Source organism: Podarcis muralis, chromosome 8, assembly GCF_964188315.1.
Source record: "Podarcis muralis chromosome 8, rPodMur119.hap1.1, whole genome shotgun sequence".
Taxonomy (NCBI): Eukaryota; Metazoa; Chordata; class Lepidosauria; order Squamata; family Lacertidae; genus Podarcis; species Podarcis muralis.
The window spans coordinates 40930868-40955707 of NC_135662.1; the positions used below are offsets into that span (position 1 = coordinate 40930868).

The window sequence follows — 24840 nt, forward strand, 5'->3', positions numbered from 1 at the left end:
AGTATTTTCTGCTTGGCCAGTTCTTGCCTAGGAAAGCACGGATAATCTCCCTCTGATGAGGTTGAAGACTGAATCTACCAACCAAGAGGAGATAAGCTGGATGTTCCAGCCTTTGTACTCCTATAACAGCGGCAGGGCAACTTTTCCTTTTTCTGTCTAGGGCTGCATTCCCTTGGGAACAAACATGGTAACAGAAAAAACAGAACCGCAGTCACAAAAAATTAAGGCTACAATCCTATACAAACACTAGGAAGAGGACTGCTGACCACAGTGGGTCTTACTTTTCAGTAAACATGAATAGATAGCACTTTGAGATCTATAACAAACACAAATAACTGATAATATGGAGACAGTGAATCCCAATTTGTCCCCCCCCCATTCCTTTTCAATTTGTGTCTATAGGTGCAGATCAGCCAAAACCTTAACCACGAGTGAACAGACTGCCCCGTCTTTACTCTGAAAAGAACAGGAGATACTGGTAAATAAAAATATATTTTGCTCTTGGGAGAGCAGAGGCCAATGCTTATATTCTAGAAGTAATCTCATTTGAGTATGTCTTCAGTTTGATCCTCCACATCCAAAGGCAGGACCTTTGGGCAGAAAATCCACTTTATAATGCCTGCTGTGTGAAGAAGCTCAGAGATTCTCCAAGCATAAGCGAAGCTCACTAACAGAACCTTCTTAAGAGGAGGTTCAGGTCAGGAAACATTAACTAAGAGTTCAAAAGGACAGATTAGAGCCATGACCACCCAGTTCAAGTTTCATATAGGAATGCTGTGGACTTCTCCATGTGTTGTACAGTGTTGTACACTGTGCGTTTCCCCACCTTCCCTGCCACTAAAGGTAAGATGGAAAATGCTGCACAATGACTTCAGAACACATCCCTAGAGCTTATGGACAGGGAGGGTGGGAACACCACTGGCTTGCTGTTTGACAACATGTAGCTATCCCTTTAGAAAGGCTGGTAATTTTAAGTAGCTGAGCAGCAAATCAGATGAAAAGTAATTGCTAAATATATGACAGCAATACTACTCAAGACAGTAGTGAGGCTAAAGCAAAGTATCACATCAGTTCAGTGTGTCAACATGTAGGGAAAAATCTTGATTGTAAAATATTAATATTATTCACTAGCAAACTCTAAATCTTGCTTAAATGAAGGATATTGAGCGTACATGAACGTTCCTGCATGCACTGTTTGCAAATATCTGTTCATCAACTCGCTACAAAGTGTTAAGCTGTAAAATTAAACATTACCTGGTTAACTGCAGATGTTTGAGGCCAATTGTCTTTTATGGTGGAAAAATTGAATACCCAAGCCAAAGATATCTTTCTTTTAATAAGCAATGTTTCTTGAAGATGTTGCCTTTCCATCTCTGTTGGTTCTTTAACAACTTTCTGACTGAAGTAAGTATTCATGATAACTGGAATGCTATCATTTGGAAGAAGAAGTCTTTGCCTGAAAAACAGAATCATGGTTATCTCATTTACTTTAACAAGTTAGAGCTGTAGACTAGTAAGCAAACCTATAATCATGAATTAGAATCTGCTTCAGAAGTATATGTAGATTACTTTCCTGCAATCTTTTAAAATATTTTTTACTAACAAATTAAGACTCACTTTTTCCCTCCTAAAAAGTAAGGGGAAATGTGTGTGTGACTTATGGAGCGAATGCAGGCTGCGCAGCTATCCCAGAAGCCAGAACAGCAAGAGGGATTGCTGCTTTCACTGTGCAGCAATCCCTCTTGCTGTTCTGGCTTCTGAGGTTCAGAATATTTTTTTTCTTGTTTCCCTCCTCCAAAAACTAGGTGCGTCTTGTGGTCTGGTGCATCTTGTAGAGCGAAAAATAAGGTAAGTTTATTGACTATTGTAAGAAATAGTAGTTACCACCAGCCATACATTATGGGTTTACAAAAGACATTAGGTTATGTGTTGTAAGTGTTTGATGTATTGGTTTAATTGTCAATTTTTTAAAAGGGCAGATTTGTGTATTAATCTGGACCAATATATGATTTAGCCTCATTAATTGCCCGTTACAAGCTTTTGTAAAATCTGGTACAACTGAGCAGTTTGATGTGTATCATGTGCTTTTGAACAACAAAAACAACAACAACAACAACGAGTCCATTCCCATACTTGGCTATGCAGAAGCAGTGCAACATAGCACAACACCCAGGGCTCCCAATATTGGCACAACAGAAACACTCCTCCCATTTTGATGCTGGAAGGCGGCTCTGCCTGCTTTGCTAAACAATAATCAGCACAACCGCTTTGATGTAGAGAAGAATATGTTATAATACACCTGCTTTGTTGAAGGGGAGGGGCCATCACTGGTTTCCTTACTTCCAAGTAAAGAATGTGGACAGAATCTGTGGAAGTATGAGATCTTTCACTGTATTATGTCAGCTGCACGGGGGTGTAGCCAAGTAAGTCAAGAGTGTAGTAAATGCTCATCCCTCTCTAAAGGATAATGTATTTGCACCCATAGTTAAGATGGCTGTGTCCCATTCATGGTGAAAACACATTTGGTTTGGCTGCACTAGCTGCACCAGTATTGAGAAACAGCTTGCCCCTTGAAGTTCATATAAGTTCCTTTCTGATTGCTTCTACTAGTTTGTATAGTCATCCCCCACACCCCACAGGCTTTAACTTACAAGGGTTGACATTATTTCATTGAAGACTGTTTTATCTGCTATGTTTGTCTTGTTACACTCGGGTTACAGACACTTCAGGGTATGTGTTTTCGGGTTGCGCACTGCGCTGAACCCGGAAGTACCAGAACGGGTTACTTTCGGGTTTCGGCGTTTGCGCAGAAACACTAAATCGCGCTTTGCACATGCGCAGAAGCGCTGAATCACGACCCGCGCGTGTGGAGACGCGGCACTGCGGGTTGCGAACGTTCGCAACCCGAGGTTCCACTGTATTGGAAAGGCACAGGATAAACCTTTATAATAAATAATAAAAGTTTAATAGTGAACTCCTAGCAACCAGCATAGCTTATTATTTACAATTGGCTTTTCCCTTTATCCTCTTTGTCTTGCACAAAATGACAAGAGATATTAGGATGCAAGCCTAAGGAAACAGACACGACATGCCTACTATGCTGAGAAAAAGGGAGTAAGAAGTCATCCAATGTATGACAATGCTGCTTATGCATTCATAAGTTTGTTTAGTTTGATTTATTAAATTTCCATAGCGCCCTTATTCTGAGGATTACAGGGCAGTTTACAATATAAAAACACAAAAGTACATAATATAGTAACAAAGAAAAACAATATCACCACTATCCCAGCACAGTTTAATAGGCCATAGATTGTTTAATTAGCCAAACGCCTGGAAGAGGAATGTTTTTGCCAGGCATCTAAAGATATGTAATGCAGGCGCCAAGCAAGCCTTCCTGGGGACAGCATTCCACAGACAGGGAGCCACTGCAGAAGAGGCCCATTCTTCTGTTGCCACCCTCTTGACCTCTCATGGAGGAGGCATATGAAGAAGGGCTTCAGATGGTGATCAAATGGTGCAGGTCAGTTTATATAGGGAGAGGTAGTCCCTGAGCTTTTGTGTTCTTGAGATGTTTAAGGCTTTATAGGTCAAAACCAGCACTTTGAATTGGGTCCAGAAACTAACTGTCAGCCAATTGCTTCCCTCTCTGCTCGAGTTAGGTTGGTGAGTGTCTATGTTACAGATGGTGACTATGCACTTGTTTGAATAAACATAGAACTCTGTTTGCAGAGATTGCTAAAACTACAGGCATATGATGTGAAAAGGCATGGCAAAGTTTTCAAATAGTTAACTAAGTAGTGCAGCAGTAGCAAAATCAAACAGGTTGAGACATTGCTGAACTATATTTACATTCTGTTACTGCATTTACTTTCCAGGGTTTTTAATTAGTTCCTCCTATTCATTACCTGGGGTGTGTGGAAAATTGTGACGCTCAGTCATACAGAAACTGCCTGACTACGGTAAATGAAACAATGATGGGAACATCACTCCAGGTTTGTCATAACAGGGCACACTTTCTTTTTGGGTTCTGTCGAAACCTCAATTCACAGCATAGTAATGGTGTCTGCAGATCAGAGTGGCTAACATTCCATAAATGAACTGGGAAATTATGGTAGGTACTTTTTAATGTAAAGCCACTTGTACATTAGTAGAACAATTCTGAACCAAACTGAAATAGACAAGTGATAAGAAGGGGTTGCATCCAACCCTGTTCTATAAAGAGTAAGCCTGCTGAAATTAATGCACCTAGATTAATCATGCCCACTAATTTAAATAGGTCTACTTTGAGCAGAAGTAGCACTAGATCTGCCCCATTTGCTGCCTATCGTGCTCATGCAAGGTGGCAGTCGTCCTATGGATCCTGAAGGTGGTGTTGACCAGTTTCAAATATATCCTTCATAGGCAAATTTGTAGCCAGACAACTACAGACACTGAATGACACTGATTATCTGGATCAATTTCAATTTACTGTTCAGCATTGAAACAGTTCTGGTAGCCCCAGCGAATGACCTAATACAAGGAAATATATATACTTTGAGTGTTGCCCTGTTACCGTATTTTTCGCTCTATAACACGCACCTGACCATAACACGCACATCGTTTTTAGAGGAGGAAAACAAGGAAAAAAATTCTGAATGAAACAGTGGATGTATCATTTTTGTGCTTCATGCTGTGGCCACAGACATGTGATCTGATGGTGAATTTGGGGTAGCTCAATGCAAAGATCCTGAGGATCCATGTGGATCCATGCTTTTTAACCACATTTTTGCACCATTGCAGCCCCAGGCAACAGTGGGTGTGTGATTTTTGGGGGGCAGGCTGCTATGTGATCTGATGGTGAATTTGGGGTGGCCCAATGCAAAGATCCTGAGGATCCATGTGGATCCATGCTTTTTAACGACATTTTTGCACCATTGCAGCCCCAGGCAACAGTGGGTGTGTGATTTTTGGGGGGCAGGCTGCTATGTGATCTGATGGTGAATTTGGGGTGGCCCAATGCAAAGATCCTGAGGATCCATGTGGATCCATGCTTTTTAACCACATTTTTGCACCATTGCAGCCCCAGGCAACAGTGGGTGTGTGATTTTGGGGGGGCAGGCTGCTATGTGATCTGATGGTGAATTTGGGGTGGCCCAATGCAAAGATCCTGAGGATCCATGTGGATCCATGCTTTGTAACTACATTTTAAGTGGGGAGTGAAGGAAAAACACAGAAGGGACAAGAGAGTGGTGTGCAGAGAAGCAGCTGGCTAAGAAAGCAGGAGAGAGATTTTACGGGAGGGAGGAAAGAAAGGCAAAAGTTTCCACAAACCGAAGCCAGCTTTCTCTCTCCTCCTGCATGTTTTCGGGCTGCCTGCGAGGAGCACGGAGAGGAATTAGAAGGAAAGACCTCTGCTTTCCCCTCTGCTTGCCTGGAGGGGAGGGGATTTGCCTGCTCTTTGTTCCGTTTGAGCAAACACAGCAACGAAACAGAGGAGGGTGGGCAGTAAGACCCTGAGGCAGAATGCAGGAAAGCAACCACTTCCTCTTTTCAGGTTTCCCTCTCCGACACAACGCACGGTTGATTTTTGCTGATTTTTGTTCCTGCGCTCCCCTAATCGGCTCCAGGGACCCCCCCCCCCCCACATTCGCTCCATAACACGCACAGACATTTCCCCTTCCTTTTTAGGAGAAAAAATCTGCGTGTAATAGAGAGAAAAATACGGTATTTCTCTTGGACCTCAAAGAGTCTTTTGATATCATGGTATACTACTGGATTGACTGTCCAAAATGGGGAATGCCATGTTCTAGCACAGGGGTCAGCAAACTTTTTCAGCAGGGGCTGGTCCACTGTCCCTCAGACCTTGTGGAGGGCCGGACTAGATTTTTGGGGGGAGAAATGAACAAATTCCTATGCCCCACAAATAACCCAGAGATGCATTTTAAATAAAAGCACACATTCTACTCATGTAAAAACACACTGATTGCCGGACCGTCCACAGGCCGGATTTAGAAGGCAATTGGGCCAGATCTGGCCCCCCTGGGCCTTAGTTTGCCTACCCATGTCAGTTTGCCTACCCATGCCAAGCATACCAGTTCTGATCCTCTCTGGATGGTTGTTCCAGAAGGTGGTACATGGCATCTATTGCTTTGCCCTAAGCTGTGCGACTGAGTGCTCCTATATACCATCTATATGAAACTGCTTAGGTCATTGAAGGATTTGGGGTGATATGAAGGCCGCTCTAGAGAAGACAGAAGTGTTGTTGATGGTTTGTCTGACCTAGAAGGTGATGGTCAGCCTATGCTGGAGAACGCTGTACTTCCTCTGAAGGCTGGAAATGCTCTTAACTCCAGCCTTGTCTGTAGAGATCCAGCTGGAACCCATGACATGAAGCACCTTTAATTCAGGCTGGTGGCCCAGCTGCAACCTTTCTTGGCTGGAGATGTTCTAACCTCAGAAATCCATGCTTGGAATTACATCTCACCCAGAGTGCTGCAATGCTTTATATGAAGGGCTGCCTTTGAGAACTATTCAGAAACTACATTTGGTTCAAAATACTGCAGCTAGATTGCCAACTGGGACTGAGTGAAGGGTCCATAATGTAAGTTTTAACACAACTACACTTCCTCCTGGGCCATTTCTATGCATAATTCAACATGCCAGTTTCTAAAACCCTAAGTTGTTTGAGACCTAACTACTTAAAAAAATGGCTGGCTGTTCTACCAGAAAATTACAGGACACACAAACCAGCAATATATTGATTGGGCAGGGGAAAATATCATGGCAATTTGTGGTGGCACACAGCATAGGGGGACAGGATATGAGAAGCCATGTGGTCACAAGAGAAGGATTTTAGAATTACAGCAAAAGACTCAGGATGTGTGAATTGGGGGGGGGGGGCATGAATTAGGCACTCATTTCAGATTGTCAGCATACCAAGGTCCAGTTATTCATAAACAAATATTAGTGAAATGTAAATCAGAAAGCAACAAGCGAATCATTTTCAACATGACACACACTTACCAGGGAACCAATGCTCTTTAGCTACTGGCAGCGAACTGCCAAGCTGTGTATTAACGTTATATCTTTTGTACAGGTGCCTGCTCTCAACTAAATGACAAGCAATGCCAAGAAGTAGAGGCAATATAAAACAGACACATATTTTTCCTGATTATCATTTACAATTACACTTATTGTTCCCCACTATGGCATTAATCCAGTGCTCTCTAGAGCAGAAAAAAACTTGGATACAACTAGAACACATAAGCCACCTTTAAGAAACAACTGCCTGTTGTTTGACATTATTTTTATCAGGAGTGCTTATGTAAACAGTTGCTACTACAGTTATTAGCAGAAATCAGACCTTGTTCCGTGATCTATGCATTCTCCCAAAATGTTCCATGGCTAGGCCATGCTCAGACTTAATGGTATGTGCTAGCTGTGAACTGTTGGAAATTGTGTTTTATTTTTTAACACATACACGGATTACTTCATAAGTAATACCCAAAGTAATACACATACACAAAGTACTTTTTAAATTTTAAATGCATTTTAAATATTTTAAAGTATTTTATTAAATTTATATACTGCCTATATAGCTGAGTTCTTGTATCTGCTATCAATAAAGCCATTGGTTTTCTGGACAGCTCCATCCCCCATAGCATGAAGAGCTGTTTCCACACTATTGGGATTTCACAAAGGGATATGATACGGTTAGCCTGTATAATATAATTACAAAATTTGGGTCCTTCGTAACTCTCTAATTCCCCATATCAGATAAGAAATGAACAACAATACACTTTGAAATACAAAAAAGTAAAGAAAATAAAGCAATTGTAATTTCATTGGAGATCTGAAGTAAGATGGTGCTCACTGAGGCAGACAGATTCGGCAAGATAAACAATCAAGCTGAAGTTATTCTCAAGTGTTGGCAAATTCCACAACACAAAGTAAAGGCAAAACTAAGACTGAAATTCTGTCCTCATATAACCCCACTGAGTTTAGCAAGCCCCCCTCCTTTTTTTCTTTGCTAAGAGCAAGAACAGCCATTGCACACTACAAAGTAAAGACTAATTTGCCATGTTTACTTTTCTCCCAATTCTGTGGAGTTCAAGATATATCTCAAATACATTTCAGTGTGCATTATTTTTTTAATTTTTATTTTAAATCTTACTGCCAAGCTGTAGCACTCTTTGCCAGGTTCCTGCACAAAGAAAACTTTATTGCCAACTTTAATCACTTGAGAATTATTAGGAGCTCATAATGAAAATATTGGCAGGTTTAACCAGTCCTTCAGTACTGCAGTTATTTCAAATTCCCAGAAGCTTCATTGTTCATATACTTCGTATTACTGTTTAACTCCAAAACAGAAATGGACTACCACTTCAGAATGCCCCGAGACTTGGGTTTTTTATTACACACAGGAATCAGAGAAGAAGGCAAAGGCTGTGATCAGGTCAACCATTAATTCAAGCATATTTAGCAATTGGAAACTAAGCTCAATTCTAGTTGGAGGAGAACTAAAAACAAAAAAGATCTCTCATTTTCATGTAATTAGTTATACTCTTGTAAGTAAAGAATATTATCTATGTGTTTTACATGCTTAATCAGAGGCTGGGAACCTGTGATCCACATCCAGCTCACAGCCAAGTTCCTGACTGAGTATGGTGACAATGAACTTTGATTAATGATCTCCCTAAAAAAATCCATAATTTTTTAATGACCTCCCTTAAAAAAATCCATAATTTTTTTAGAGGATAAAGTGTAGACAGTCAAAATATAGCAATTAGGAATAGGTTCATTATAAATATTCCATGAATTATTCCCAGAGTATCAAAAAGTTACATAAATTAGCTTTTAACACATTACAAAAAAATTGTTCAGATATTGTTGGGGTGAAGCAAGAGCAGAGAGAAAAGAGGTGGCTCCATCCACCATTGGCTCTGGCCCCTGATTTGACCTTCCCTCAAAAAAGAGTACTTAAATAATCAAGCAGAGGTAAGAACATGAGAAAAGTCCTGCTGAATCAGACCAATGGCCCATCTACTCCAGGATTTTGTTCCCAGTGGCCAACCACATGCCTATGGAAAGTCCACAAGCAGCACAACACTCTCCTCCTCACGTTCCCAAGAAAGTAGTATTCAGAGGGATATTGCCTCCAATACTGATGGTATTATAACCAGTAGGACTAATAGTCACTGACTGCCTTAATTTTCCATGAATTTGTCTAATCTTTTAAATCTTTCCAAGAAAACCAATTAAGCAATCTTCCTATCAAGCTGCATTTTGAGAGAGAAAAAATCATATGGGCATAACTATTTGCATGAAATAGCTTTACAAGAGCAGACTTGAAGGTTATAGCACCTTCATTTTATGGCTTCCGGAGAATGCACCTCTTTACCCTGTTTTCTGACACTTGAGGGGCATATTATTTTTTTAAGGATCCGCATTAATTCTATGATTGCAAGTTGTTTGAAACTGTTTTTAAGGTTGTAACCTGCCCTGGGACCTTAGGGAGGAAGGTGGCAAGTAAGTAAGCAAAGCTGAAAAAAATGTGAAGGGTACTTAGCACCACATTTCATCAAGAGAAGATTTCTTGCCTTCCTAGGAAATGTTAGAGGGTGCAGAATAAAGATTGTCAAAGGATTAGACTTGGTTTGAGCATTACAGTACCAACCCCTAATCCTAGGATGTAAGTAACTGCTCCTTTCTTGCATCCTAATCACTATATACAACACTTCTTAAAAACATTATCTGTTTGTCTGCTCAAAGCAGTTCTAACATGATGACCATGACAGGCTCTGGGCAAAGATGAGAGATCCTGTGCAGACCATATCAGTATCCAATTCCTGCTGGACACTTGCCAGAAGAGCAATATTACAGCCTTGGTGGAGACTGTCGGCTCCCTTCGCCTTAGGGCTAATTTTGAAATATACTACAGATGCTGATGAATAGGAAAGGGGTATGTTAGGACTGAAAGGAAAACAAGATGAATGAAAGAAAAACTCTTAACATGAACTGATTTTAGTTTTTCATTTATGTCACACTGAATCCACACAGAACTCTTTATTTGAGCTCAGTTTTTGACACATCTGGCCTATTACTGATTTCATGAACCAGTGACTAGGTATTTTAGCAGAAGTATGGACTCCTATAATTCATTTAAAAACAACAACTACAATTAACTGTTGTTGTTGGCATCTGTCTGTCTCAAGAGACAGTGGAGAGCACCTCTGGGGGTGAAGTTAGCAACAGTGACCTCCCCGTGATGCAAGCCCAGGCAGTGTATGTATAATGGCCCTAGGCTGCCCAGATGACAAGATTCCCCTCTCAGCCTCGCTCATGTAGTCCAAAGGAAAGCAGAGCAAGACATTTTGCACCAAAATGGCTACAGGAGTTTCCAGAAGAAGGTGTACAAGGCACCATCCACACATTTTAGGGACTCCACTCCAGATTTATGTAGGGTTTACTTCTTAGAATTTTCTTCTCCTGAAGATATTCCGCAAGGCCAGTCCACTTCCTGGTGGGCCGGTGCTGTGAGCAGACCACACGGTCTCTCGCTCACAAAGGGGGTTGGATGTTGCCCCTGCATCATCAGGAGAGCCCCTGCCATGTCATGGCCCCTGGCCAACCAAACCGGTCAGCTGGGGGGCGTGGCTTAGGCAATTTAACCAACCGCGTGGCAGGAGAATGTCCTTTTGGGTTCCAGCTTTGAGGATTTCCCGCCCTCCTGCCCTCTTTTCAGGTCTTTGATATTGGCCTCGCTATGGACCTCGGTTGGTCACCGTTGAGGGGCCTGGTAGGAATTTTTCCACTTGGCAAATTGGCACTGGCCATTTGGTTTTTGCCTACCTCGTAGCAATCATCAGGACTTAATAAGATTTGGCGTTAGGCATTTTAAAAAACTTTTTCTGGGGAGGGGAAGTGTGGCCATCACCTGCCCCTCCATACTAAAGGGTATTCTGTTAAAGGAATCCGGTGGTAGTGGTTCCTGTCCGAAGCCTGGGTGGTGGCTAGAGCCATGGCACCACCTTCCAGTGACTCTAGGGGGAGCTTCCAGTTGATGTGCATCAACAAGCTCCCCCTGCTGGTGGTTAACTCTTGTGAGACTTCCTGCAGGCGGGCAGGAGTCAGATATAGTCGGTTCAATACCAATGCCTAAGCCAATACCGCTCACATTCTGTAACCAATAAAGTTGTGGCCTAAATTTTGCCCATTAACCATTAGCCTAATATGTTGTGTCCTAGTGTCTTTATTCATCATGGGGGGAGGCCTCAGGGTCTTGACGTGCAACAGGACCAAAGGTGGACAAACTTCCCCAGAAGGAACATGACATGTCCCCCAACAAAAGTACCACCCCTCTTCTAAAACCCACTGCAATTAATAGAAGTAAACATAAAATCTAGGGCCAGATACAACTAGTTGGCACTAGTGGCAGCCAGTGCAATGTGTCCCGCTAAATTGGCTATGGAGAAAAGCACACAGGGGGCGGAGAGGGGGTATGAGTAAATTTATCGAATAAAGTCAATAATATGACTTTATTACTACGCTTCAGTTCAAGAGTGGCTAGCATGAAAGGAAAGACACTTCCAATCGCACAATTTGGCCCCCAATTTCCTATTCCCCCATTCAGCTATAGTGAGCTTTGGTCTCTTCACTACATCTCATTCCATTCCATTCCAGAAGATCCCTCAACCCTTAGGAATGGTGAAGGGGTGGGGATGGTACAACAGGCTGGCAGTTGGGAGTTCAAGGCAAAAAACAACAACACCCATTCTGTGAGTGGAACTCTGCTTCTGGTTCATAAGGTAGTGAGCTTACCAGTATTATTTTATGTGGAATGAAGTTTAGTAATTGCAGAACACCAACAGGAGAGCAGAAATAAACTATTTTGAGTGTTTGTGTAATGTAGGCTTCCCAAGTTTTCTTCCACACAATACCTAGTGGTAGTCTCAAAACAAATGTTTTTATGGAAGGGAGAAGTACTAAAAACAACAACACCAGCCTACAACATTTTCCCACTCACAAGTGTAGATTTACAACTTGCTTCATGCTACTGGTGTACTGAATGCCTTAATGCAGAATTGTCACCCTTGAAGCTAAATATTAAAATCTTAATCTTTCCAGAATGCAAAAGAGTTCTCTTCTGCACTTTAAAGTTTTATGTGCCTGTGTTGGATAACAGAAATGATGGATGAGAAAATAGAAAAGAAATCAAGTAGAAAAACAAGCTTTGCTTTTAGTAAATAAATATATAGTTCTGCAATTATTTTTATTATCTGCATGAGTAAATTCCTACACTAGTAAGTTCTGTCTCTCAGGCTATGAGCCTCGCCTGTACACTCAACAGTGTATTCACTGCTTCAATGAAATGCAACTGGAGAGAAGGTCAACTTCCTCAGGCCATGAAGATTCGGAGACATTGAGATAAGAGTCTACTGACGTGAGAGAACAAAACCAGAAACCAAATAGATGCATAGAATTTTCAAAGATACTTGCATTCATATATGGAGGAGAAAGAGACATTTTGATGTAGATAAATTCACTGCTCTCAAAGTTCTAGAATTAAGAGAACAATTCCATAGTCACTTTAGTTAACCTACAAATAGAGCAATTAATGTTAATCCTGCAACTAAGCCAGAAATTTGCTTCTGTATCCCCTTTTTCTTGGGGTGGAAAGCCATACCAAATTCTCTTTTCCTCCTCTGCTTCTGGCCTGGTGACACCTCTTGACCCAGTAGAGAAAGACACCGTCATCATCCTTTACCTTCTAAGCTGTTTGATTCCACTATCACGGGGAAGGATGTTCCAGCCCCTATATCAGACAGGATAGTTTTACAGGGACAGTTTTGGCTTTACAAAACTCACAGCTTCTGTTTATCTGGCAGCAGACCAGTTACTTACAGGGGCTGAAAAGTAATTTAATATGAAGGCAACTACCATCCATTTACCTGTGAGTAAGCCACCTGAACTAAGCAGGACTTAATTCTGAGTAGACATGGTTACGACTGCATTGTATAGTACAAGCTAGATTTCAAAGGAGCAGAGGAACCAGAGACCAAATTGCAAATCAGCCCTGAGTGCTCACTGGAAGGACCCGACTAAACAACAACAAAACTCAGCTAAGGAATAAAGTCTTAAATCTAAAGAGGAAGCTTTCCTTCACATCATATATATGTTTTCATAATCCACAATCAACATTTATGTCCAAAACATTTATGTCCCAACCATAAATGTACACATACAGCAGTACAGCACAGAGCAGTGCACTAAACCAGTAAGTCTGGGAAGGTTTGGATCAGGGATCAGTGGCCAAGGATGAAGGGAGATGGAATACAACAACATCTAGAGCAGCAGTTCTCAACCTGTGGGTCCCCAGATGTTGTTGGACTACAACTCCCATCATCCCTGAGCTCTGGCCTTGCTAGCTAGGGGTGATGGGAGTTGTAGTTCAACAACATCTGGGGACCCACAGGTTGAGAACTGCTGCTCTAGAGGATCACCAGTTCCCCATCCCAAGCATAGATGACTCTGTTGCTGTATTTATATTGACTGAAAACAAAATAACCCCTACAATATTATTCAAATCCATGGCAATTACAATAGTAGCTTAATTTTCGGTTTCTAGAATAGCAGATAAAAGTGGTTCCAAAAGAATGGAAACCATTTTGCCTCCTTCTCAGGCTTTACAACTTTTCATGTGATACTAGGAATAAAAAAAGTAAATGCGGATGTGCCCCAGATCAGATTCCATAGAAATGCAAGATTGGATATCAGTATGTGAACAGATTTGTTCTTCTATTGTCTATATATGTTCAATTTGTGATCTTTGGATATTACATAAAGATAGTGTCTTAAACCATCAGTCAAGCACCAGAGCTCGTATTATTATTTCAAACAAATGACGCAATGGAACAGCATGCTTTCAATCACCCATTCCACTACAAAGGAATTGTGCATAATTATTTGGTGCTATAACAACAAGATGAAGGTTAACTTTACAATTACATGAAAAGAAAGTATTGTTAAAATGTTTTCAGTGATATTCAAAATCACATTTTAGATTAAAAACTGTTACTTAATTCTGAATATATTACACATCCTATATTCTTATATACACGTCCTATATTCTTAACTCAATCTCAACATGGGCAAAATATCCAGATTTCTCTCTCTCTCTCACTCTCTCATTAGCTATGCTTCGATGCAACTCTAAAGTGATAAACCAGAGGTGGCTAGCTGTTCAGGGGTTTTATCCAGACCTCCAAACAAATTTTTCCAGCCCCTCCAAAAACCCACATTTTGGCAGCAGTGGCAAAAAGAAAGAAAATTAAAGTAGGCACAATACCAGTATGGAAGGAGAGGTCTAAACCCTGATGGGAATGCAAATCATGCCCCCACCATCAATAATTTGATGAGTGGGAACAGATGATAACCCCCTATTCTGCATGTGCATGCCTTAGTGTTGTCAATGTGATGCACATCCACTTCTAAAGCCCTTGGGGCAAAAGATTAGCCACTCAGTCCTAGCAATTGGAGGGAGGGGGCAGAATGCCAGTTTTATCTTGCTCAGCATTATCTACACAGACAGGCAGCAGCTCTCCAGAGTTTCAGGAAAAGGTTTTTCCCAGCCCTACCCAGAAACACCAGGGACTGAACACGACTAGGCAAATTAAACTGCACACAAGCTGCAATCTAACCAGAGTGGCTGCCTTGCTGTTTCATACAAACCAGTGCATGTATGTTTCTCCTGAACAAACCGGGAAGCTTAAAACAAATCTTGGTTGTTTGTTTGCTAGTTCAGATGCAACACTAAGCTAGATGCTCCATTACTTGTTTCTCCAACTGGAGGAAGAGAGGAGCAAAGCGGCACAGCACAAGTTGCATGCAGCTCATGGACAGACTGATTTGTTGAACCATGCTTTACGGCCTCTCTGAGTTGCAATTAGGTGCCCTGGACTCTCAATGCATTTTCTGTTCTTCCACTATGTGAACAATCATAAACATTTTCACCCTCGTTCCTGGAGGATGATTTGTTCCAAACTGGAAACTATTCAGCTCTGTTTGGCTTTCCTGCCGCAATCAGTTTAAAAGATGCTCTGCCACTTTTTTAGGTTTTCAGTGCTTCACACGGTCCATAATTAAATATAGAACTTGCTGGCACAGGAAGAAGTGATGGCCACCAACTTGGATGGCTTTAAAAGAGGACTGGATGAATAAATTCATGGAGGATAACGCTATCAATGGCTACTAGTCATGATGGTTATGTTCTGCCTCTACAGCCACAAGCAATAATATTTCTAAATACCAGCTGATAGAAGCCACAGAAATGGACAGTGCTCTTGAGTTCAAGTTCTACTTGCCAGTGTCCCACAGACATCTGGCTGGTCTCTGTGAGAATAGGATATACAAAAAAGTTGTTTACACCTTGTATGAATTGTTATCCAAGAGCTTTACCTAACAATCATGTGTTTTCCCAGGGTCATTTTAGAAGAATAACAGAAGAATAGTGCAGGCACAAGGTTAAAAGTAACACACATTTTTTTGGATGTGTGCTGTAATTGTTCATTATTCTTTCGGTTTTTTGAATATTTAAATATACAAAACTGAATATAAAAATGGGGAAACAGCAGTCTTACTTTGCTCACATTTTGAGTTGCAACATAGTAAAACACAGTATTTCAAAGGAGTCAGCTACCACCGCCCTGAGATCTTTTGATGAAGGGTGGTATATAAATCTAATAAATAAAATTAGTAAAAATAATAATCTTTTAGATTTCAGAAGCTGAAAACCTTTATCTCTAAGCCTTTACACATGAACATGATACTCATACTAGCACTTTTAAAAAGCTAACCTGATAAACTAAAAAGCAGCCATGTTGAAATTTGTTTTAATGTATTTTGACATGCTACTCAAACAGAGCTTATGAAGAAAAGTTGAAATTTTATGAGAGTATCATACAATGGACTATGAGTTGACCTCTGGCACAGAACATAAATGAACTCATTCACCTCTGTGGGTTTCCCCCTCTTTTCCCCCAGGATTCTGTTCTCCCAGGGAGTTGCTCATTTTAGTCAGTTACGGTACTTGGAAGAAGGCAGACAGCCAAACTGCAAACACAATGACTGGATTGAGTTCTTAAGCAAATACACAAGAATGGCATTCAATCTCTTACAAGAGGAATATAATTTTCATCATAAGTGTAACAAGAAACCTGGTCTAAAGCAAAGGTAGGTCATCACTTAAAACAGATATTTTGTTTTTTAGGAGCAAACTTTCATCTAATGATAACCCAAAAGAGCAAAGCAGAAGACTGCTAAAAACCACAAACATTTATCTCACAGCAAGTAAGTGGAGCAGGAGCCAGCAAATTTATCTGTTAAATGGTTGCGAACAGGCTAGCGTCAAAGAATGGGCTGAGGCAGAGCCAAAGGTAATAGTGGAGAAAATTACATTAGGGAGGCTCTATAAGAACTCACCTAATACTGAAAACAACAGCACCCTACACCCAAAGCAGATTCTACGCTTAACAAATAAGGGAAAAAACTGATCAGGATTCCTCTCATTCTCCACCCTACTACTCTGGTGTGTTTTGCTGCTTTTTTTAGTTTGTATGCCTGAGGGAAGGGTCTGACTCTCATTTTTATTTTGATGGGAGAAGTATTCATCTGAAAAGCAGAATAAAAGTACAACAAAATAAGTTAGCGTTATAATGGAGACTTACAGAAAACAGACAAAATTTCTCATAGAGGATCAGGACATTCTAAAAGCTTCGACTTATTAAAGCAGTTGTTCTGAGGAAGAGTCCTCAGGGAACGTCCTCCCACCCCCCAAAAAACATTTTTAAAATAGTTATAGCTGCAGAAGCCTCCTACTGCAATATTAGTTGCTGACAATACCTAGGATTCTCAAAGTTCTGGGATTCCTTGTCACTAGCAGAATATACTAAAGTCTACTAGTCACCACCAGAAGGGCAACCCTGTGATTCCCACCCCCCTCATCTTACAAAATAGAAATCTGAATTCAAGCAGGCTAGACAGGTGGATGAGACGATCCAGAGCAATTTACCATTGCCTCTATTCGTCTCTTCCTTTACTCTTTGCTCCCCCATGTCTTTATTTTGATTGTAAAATCCTTGGTGTAGGGATTTGTTAAACCACTACTTAGTATGGCAATGCACATAAACGACACTTTATTTACACTAAATAGAATAGGGTGGGGAGCACCAAGCCTATCTTGAGCTAAGTTGAAATATTCTCCCCTTCTGAAGCACGCGCACACAAACACACACAAAATATGCACATTTTGAGACTTCAGAGACTTGACTTCAATTTCTTGGTGAATCTGGTGAAAGCCTCTACTCACAACTCCAATCCCACCCTGAGGAACGGATTATGAAACCTCTGTGAGGGGGGTGAGTGATGGGCATATCACCCCTAAATGGAGGACACGCTTCAGGGAACCCACTGGGAAAAAAGGGGAGCTAGGGAGCTCAGAGAGTCTGGAGAAATCAGAGGTAGGCTGGGGGAGGATTGGTCAAGCGCTTCCTGGCCCTATTCATTGTCCCTCAGCTCAGGAATAAGGAATTACAGAAGTCCTCCTGGAAATTCCTAGGTGAATGCTTCGCTGGTCTAGGTTCCCTAATTAGACTAAAAACAGTGATGGGGGTGGGGAGAAGAAGAAAACAACAGTCTTCTTTCTCATTCCTCTATGTTAAAGTTTTCAGTTTGCTTTTCAAATAATAATGTTGCTAACAAATGGCTTTGGAAGAGGTCTCACTGAGACCTGCCTGCTCCAAGGCAGGAAACATACTTGTTAGATGAGAAAGTCCACCTTCACCCAGGAAGTTAGTGTCCTTTTTCTGCCTTCTGTTGACCCAGAAAAGGGGACTTCCCAATCCTTTCAGCATGTCTTGCTGCTCCTGGTAGAGAACACACACACACACACACACACACACACACACACACCACGCAGTACGGGCATTTATTTCATTTATCAGTGAGGGAGTTCAACTATAGATAACAATTTATATTTCAAACTCTCCATTCTCAAATATCCCACAAGGACTATAACACGTATGATTAGGGGTGAGGGATTTGCTGATTAACTATTCCAATATTCTAACCAAATAAACACATTTGGAAGGAATGTATTCCTCCTTGACACAATTTTAAGCTGTGCTTGTACAATCCAGCTTCAGAATGTGAAAATCAGCAATATTTTCAATGTACGCATGTTAAGAGTGAACAAACACTTTCATCACAGACATTTTAGATCAAGTATTCCAAGTACAACCACAAGAATACCACTACCAGCACACATCAACACATTATTTCCCGTTCCTGCTATAACAATTTGAACCTCTTTCTGCAAAACAAATCACGTGCAGCAACAGCTTTCCAAATGAAAGATTTGCTAACACTGGAATGTTCCTGCTCATCCTGGCTTTTCACTTCTAAACTCAACAAAAATGTTATGCATTTCAAAACTATGCCTGCAAGCAGTTCAGATAAAAGTGACTTTATTGTGGCTGTTCACTACATTAATTAAAAAGTAGTTATTTGACTTCTATTTACATACAAACTGGGATGTTCTTTGAATACAGACTGTACCCATCATAGGATGAAACATCTAAATATCATTTCTGACATTTGGCTTATGACTTACGCTCCTCCTCAATGAACCGTGGAACAAATTCCAAACACCGCACTGACATTGACAAGACAGCATGTTCTTTCTATATTAAAAACATTGCATAGTCTTGTAAAGAATGCTAAATGCCTTAACAGAAAACGCTTTGAACCAAGGGCTTTCCTACACTAAAAACTACTCACTGTTTGAAAAGCTTCACTTTGTGTGGACAATAATGATTTCTTTCTGTTACCTAAGAACAGAGATCAAATCATTTCACTACAAATAAACTATTACCTGAAATTTGACTAAAGGCTAAAATGTAATTCTACTCAACGACACATTTTAACACATTGCAGAAAATCTTAGAAATGATTAGTATTAATATTTATATTAATATTTATTTACAAATTGCTGTTCATATGGAAGCAGAGTTTGTAACAATGCATAATGCACAATGCAATACAAACATTAATTGGGAACTCCTAGATGGCACATGGGATGCGGGTGGTGCTGTGGGTTAAACCGCAGAGCCTAGGACTTGCTGATCAGAAGGTCAGCGGTTCGAATCCCCACGATGGGGTGAGCTCCCGTTCCTTGGTCCCAGCTCCTGCCAACCTAGCAGTTTGAAAGCACATCATAGTGCAAGTAGATAAATAGGTACCGCTCCAGCGGGAAGGTAAACGGTGTTTCCATGCGCTGCTCTGGTTAGCCAGAAGCGGCTTAGTCATGCTGGCCACATGACCCGGAAGCTGTCTGCGGACAAACACCGGCTCCCTCAGCCTATAGAGCGAGATGAGCGCCGCAACCCCAGAGTCGGTCACGACTGGACTTAATGGTCAGGGGTCCCTTTACCTTTACCTTAGATGGCACATATGTTCATATATGTACATACATGATGACCATGTACTACTAGGCAAATACCACTGGCTCTGTTCACACACAATGATTTACTATGGATATGTATATACTTTCCTCCTTCCCAAATGTGGCTTGTCTGAGCAACATACAACACGATTCTCGGTTTGGATGCAACATTAAGCCCCGGATTACAGTTTGTTGCTCACACACAAACTAGAAAAAGAATAAAGTATGAGTAATCTCCACATTCACAATAAACCATAAACTATTGTTTAAGATGCATCCAATAAAAACATCAACTAATAAGTTTAATTTGGCTCTAAAAAGCTATCAAGTGTGATACAGAACTAGTTCCTGGGGTAAAGTTCAAGAAGACCCCCTCTGCCTCTATAGTATTTGGTCAACATTAGAGAAAACATATATTTCTGCTTTAGAATCTATATGCATTTGGAATTTTTCCTTTGAAGTGAAAGTGACTACTACCATTCATATTACAAATTCTCTTTTTTTATTTTTGCATAAATGCAACATATGATCCATGAGGTTCAAAACGGCTTCCTAAAACGTGAATCAAATATTGGTAGACTATACAATTCCAACAAGTTTTTTGGATCTATGGGTGATATCCAACTAAATCACATATTGAAATTAACGGACTTTAGTAACTTGTCCATTGATTCCATTGACTTTACTCTGACTTAATTGGGAAATCACCTTCTTATTTACATCTTTAAAGCCACTATGATCTACTGTTAACAGCTGAAGTGCCTTTTACAAGGCCTTAACAATGTTTTTTGGGGGGGAGGGGACAGACAGCAAAGGGCAGTAATGTCAGAAAAACAATTTGCTTTCCAAATACTAAAAATAGATAAAGAAATAACTCAAACTGTGAAATGTCGGTCAGCAAGCATTTTATGCTAAGCAAAACAGCCTCCCCCCACCTTGCTAAAAATAAAATTGTATGTTACTGCAATACTTTTCAGTTGCTTCAGCCAAGAACTCCAAAACCTCCCTGAAACTAACCTCAGCTGGATAACTTGCTTGTGTACTATGAGTCAGCAGTTCTCAACATTTCTGGAAATTCCTCAGTGTTAACTCCTCCCATATAGCAGGAAACTGCAGATCCAATTCAGTGTATACCAGGAAACACTCAAAGATTTGCACATTTCACTGGAGCCACATAAGCATTAGATTACATTTTTGGGCAGTTACCAACCATGCTGCTTTCAGTGATTCTCTTTGTTGCAGAAAAATAAAGCTAAGCTATTTTAATAGTGGGGATATTTCTTCTTCATCAGTGAACATTGTATATAAAGATATGAAACATAAGCACTGTTCAGCTTATGAGTAAGTTATTCTTACCTATGTGATTTAAGCCTCAAAGACAACATCAAATAGCAAAGCATAAAATGTTCATATTATACTGAACCTTAACCCCAAGATACTGGTTTCAAAACTGGTAAAGCTGTTATGTAGTACAACTACTCCCCAAACAAGGGTGTTCAGATACAAAACAGGACATAAGAGTGGTTCTTTGAAATGTTATACAAAAAGAACACCAGCAAGTACAGCTTTCTCATTACTGCATGACAAGCATTCCCTGGCCAAAAATCCCTCTTCTACACAATTATTAAGGTACAGGACCTTTGTTTTCCTTTGCACCGAGTCATCCTATTATTCAGGAGAGTGCTTGTTTTATAACATGGGTAGGCAAACTAAGGCCCGGGGCCCAGATCCTGCCCAATCACCTTCTAAATCCGGCCCGCGGATGGTCCGGGAATCAGCGTGTTTTTACATGAGTAGAATGTGTCCTTTTATTTAAAATGCATCTCTGGGTTATTTGTGGGGCCTGCCTGGTGTATTCACATGAGTAGAACGTGTGCTTTTATTTAAAATACATCTCTGGGTTATTTGTGGAGCATAGGAATTCGTTCATATTTTTTCCCCAAAATCTAGTCTGGCCCCCCACAAGGTCTGAGGGACAATGGACCGGCCCCCTGCTGAAAAAGTTTTCTGACCCCTGTTTTATAATAAATAACGTAAAGGGAAGGATTCATACCAATGCTTTGCAGCTTGAGAAGATTAAAACAACAACAATAAGCTTTGGATTCCCAGTCAGAAACATTCCAGGACCTAAGTATGTTGACATTTTCTGCAGTCTGGTGCCTATTAATGCACTTAGAAGTAGGAAGTGATAGGTAGATAATATTGAAATTTTGAACTCTTTGATGCCGTCTTGTCATCCCATTGCCATTGTCTCCTTGCCTGCAATATTAATTTGGCAAGACATGCCTACCACATATAAGATGCACTTGTTGTATTACGATCTTCAGTGCAGAATGTCACATACCACAAAAGGATCACATGGAATTCAGTTTTAATAAATAATGTTCACAGAGGAACTTCATCCCAGAAATATTATTTGCCCAATTTCTATAGTCTAATAATTAGACGGTGCTGTCAGACTAATTACTGGGGTACTCAAGTGGGTGGAATTCAGTGTAGTGCTATGGCACAAGAATTTCAGCTTGCCAGACAGAATGATTCCCTACTCCTCTACGCCAAGTGCTTTTCTGGAGGCACTTCCAAACTCCTGAACCAAATTCAGGGGGGTATGAGGAATGTGTAGTGGAAGAGAGGGGGGAACCACATTGCACTAACGGAAGTCCTTACACAGGCCTCCACAACTGGAGCTTGGTAGCTGAATCCAGCCCAGTTAGAACAAACATAAGAAAAATATTCTCATCCAAGATCATGGAAACCTCTGGCTCCATATAAGAAGCTTTGATAAAAACAGCAGAAAGAACAATGTAGAATGCACACTTACGTGTCATTTCCCTCAATAAATCGTAGCCAATGTTTGCTAGAGGATAGTGGTGTGACAAGAAACAAGCAGTTGTCTGATATGGTCTAAATACCTTTTGATATTTTATCTAGAGATGCTAGAACCAATCAGTTTACACTCTGAAAAAGTATTGATGGGCCCAGAATATTTTCTGAAGTCCACCAAAAACTCTAGACTCAAAGCAACCAACCTGCACACTGCATAAACCTCCAGAGTTTCACCAAACTGATCACAAAATTGACTCAAAGATGCACTGGTACATCACATACTACTTCATCAATTCGACAATGTCATCACAACATTCCAGAGATCTCTGAAGCATCACACAACAATGCAGAGTTGATGACACAGCTGACCTGCAAAGTGTATCAGATACTTTTATGAATGGTGAAATTTGGCATGGCCTAGGGACATCACCAGGTCACAATAGGTCTTAGTACACATGGACAAGTAGAGATTTGCTCCAGAATATTGTGATGAGATCCATAAGCCACATCCACATTTATGGCAATTTCTAGTGCTCCCTAGAAATTTTTGACTAGAATCCATTCTGGTCCAGACACAATTCCTCCCAATACAGAACTTAAATCCCAATCTAGCTTGAATTTCAGTGAGTGAGGAATCCTCAAAGAATTCTCAGCGGGGCCCACATTTCATGTTATAAAGTAAGGAGTAGCCATTAACTTCAGATGCTCCATTAATATTTTGCTCAAATTAAATATGCAGTTTCACTGGTAATGCTATAGACAGCAGATGCCAAGCTAAATACCTTGCAAATAAACTGTTGTTATATATGTGAACAACTAAAGATATTCACTCTTCCATTTATAATCTTTAGTATCACTACATTTCTCATTTCATGATGAACTGAATATATTATTTTACAGCAATAACAACATAATTAAGAAGTATGTATCTCATTGGCCCTTTTATATTGCACAGCTTTCTGCTAAAAGAGACTTCCTGCCCTCAAATTATTCTCCAAAAATACTAGTCTAAAGCTCAGTAACAAAACAAAAAAAATCTGTTTTTCTCAACCTTTTTATTTTTCTTTTCAGTACAGAGCAATGAGATTAAAAGTGTGACAGACAGCCAAATACTTCAGCCATCGCAGTCACTAATAGATGCATTTAACATTTATGCAGCTTTCAAATGTGAAGCATCTGGTTCCAATTTCAAATCTGGCTTGCATTGAAAGTGCCTCCTCCACAATACTTTTATTATAAACTGTTCTTTTCCCTACTTGTTCCCTCCCCCCTCCTTTTTGGAAGAGGCTGTTCCTTCCTTCTTGCTGGAAGCCACCTGACCACTGCCAGGAAGAGGAATGCAAAACATTCCCAGGAGCAGCTCCTGACGTCAGCAGAGCATTTCATCTCCCAATGTTCAGAACGGTCTGGAAATTCCAGTCTCTAGTAGAACTAATTGAATCCGATAGCAGCTGTAGCCTGCAATGAATCACATTAAAAACTGCTTCATGTTAAGATTATTGATGGTGGTATGAACTGCTCAAAACAAACACAAATCTGATTATTTTCCTATTGAACTAATGCACACTGTGATTGTGTCTACCTTGTTTGTTGTTACTTTTATCAGATCCTTGAAACTTGAGTAGTTGCCCTTAGAAAATTAAATACATACATAAAAGGACTGTGCATTGTTTCTCTACTTCTTCCATACATCTGAGGGGGAAGGGAGATGGAACAAAGAAGGGTTTAGTTATGCTAACAGAGGGTTAAACATGACTCAGCTAGAAATTCCTCAGATGGGTTCATGCCATGCATGGTTGTTCACGTCATCCTATCCAGCCTTCAGGATATTAACTACTTCTAAACTAGAAGTTATCCAGCTCAGCATATTTACATTCCCTTTTGATTTTTAGTCAGAATCAGCAGTGAACCTTATTGCTAACCTACAGACAATGAAATGCTTGTGTTTTATTTCTTCACATGTAGTACCTTAAGCAAAACTACAGTCCCCAGAGTAGAACATCAAAGTAATAGATACCAAATGTCAGGTACAAAGTTCTGTACTTCCATAGAACGTTATATCCACCACTTCCACAGTGCTGCAAAGGTAGCTTTTTATTTTATTTTAAACATTTTGGCCATGGGAGCATGGAGGGGAAGGGAAGAAGGCACAATGTGAGTAGTGGAATATCTAGAGCTTAGACAATATCCCCCCTCTCTAGAAAATGCTTATTATATTCTAAAAAAGAAGGAATGTGAAGCACTGAATTACTCCTTCACTCTCAGACTACAGTTTAGCACTTTGTCCATGAAATATAACGCTTTCACCATACTTGTTAAGCAATGTAGCTGTGAGTTCCATAGACCAATTGTTCACAGAAGGAGTAACAAAATTGATTGATTCCACAGTATGATCAAGGAATATGCACAACCCTAAACTTAATCAGACGGGTCTATGGTTTTAACACAGGCAAGGCCCAAATAAATAACATAAAACAAGGTTTCTCAAACTTTGATCTTCTCCAATTCCCATCATCCCTGACCACTGGTCCTGCTAG

The 24840-nt window shown here is 40.5% G+C and overlaps 1 protein-coding gene and 1 long non-coding RNA gene across 10 annotated transcripts in view; one reads left to right on the top strand and one right to left on the bottom strand.

Annotated features, from left to right (window-relative positions):
- The window catches only part of SPIDR (scaffold protein involved in DNA repair), a 170331-nt gene that overhangs the window by 59490 nt on the left and 86001 nt on the right, over positions 1–24840 (bottom strand). For all 8 annotated transcript variants that reach the window (XM_077933043.1, XM_077933042.1, XM_077933039.1 and 5 more), the window contains one exon: positions 1255–1456. In XM_077933043.1, the coding sequence (XP_077789169.1) occupies positions 1255–1456 (202 nt within the window). The remainder of the gene's footprint in view (positions 1–1254; positions 1457–24840) is intronic.
- On the top strand, positions 644–23963 carry LOC114600637 (uncharacterized). 2 transcript variants are annotated; one of them, XR_003707613.2, is made up of 5 exons: positions 644–843; positions 1806–1848; positions 3876–3992; positions 16021–16209; positions 23588–23963. It is a non-coding gene; the product is annotated as an uncharacterized LOC114600637 (long non-coding RNA). The 2 variants fall into 2 exon arrangements; XR_003707614.2 differs by lacking the exon at positions 16021–16209.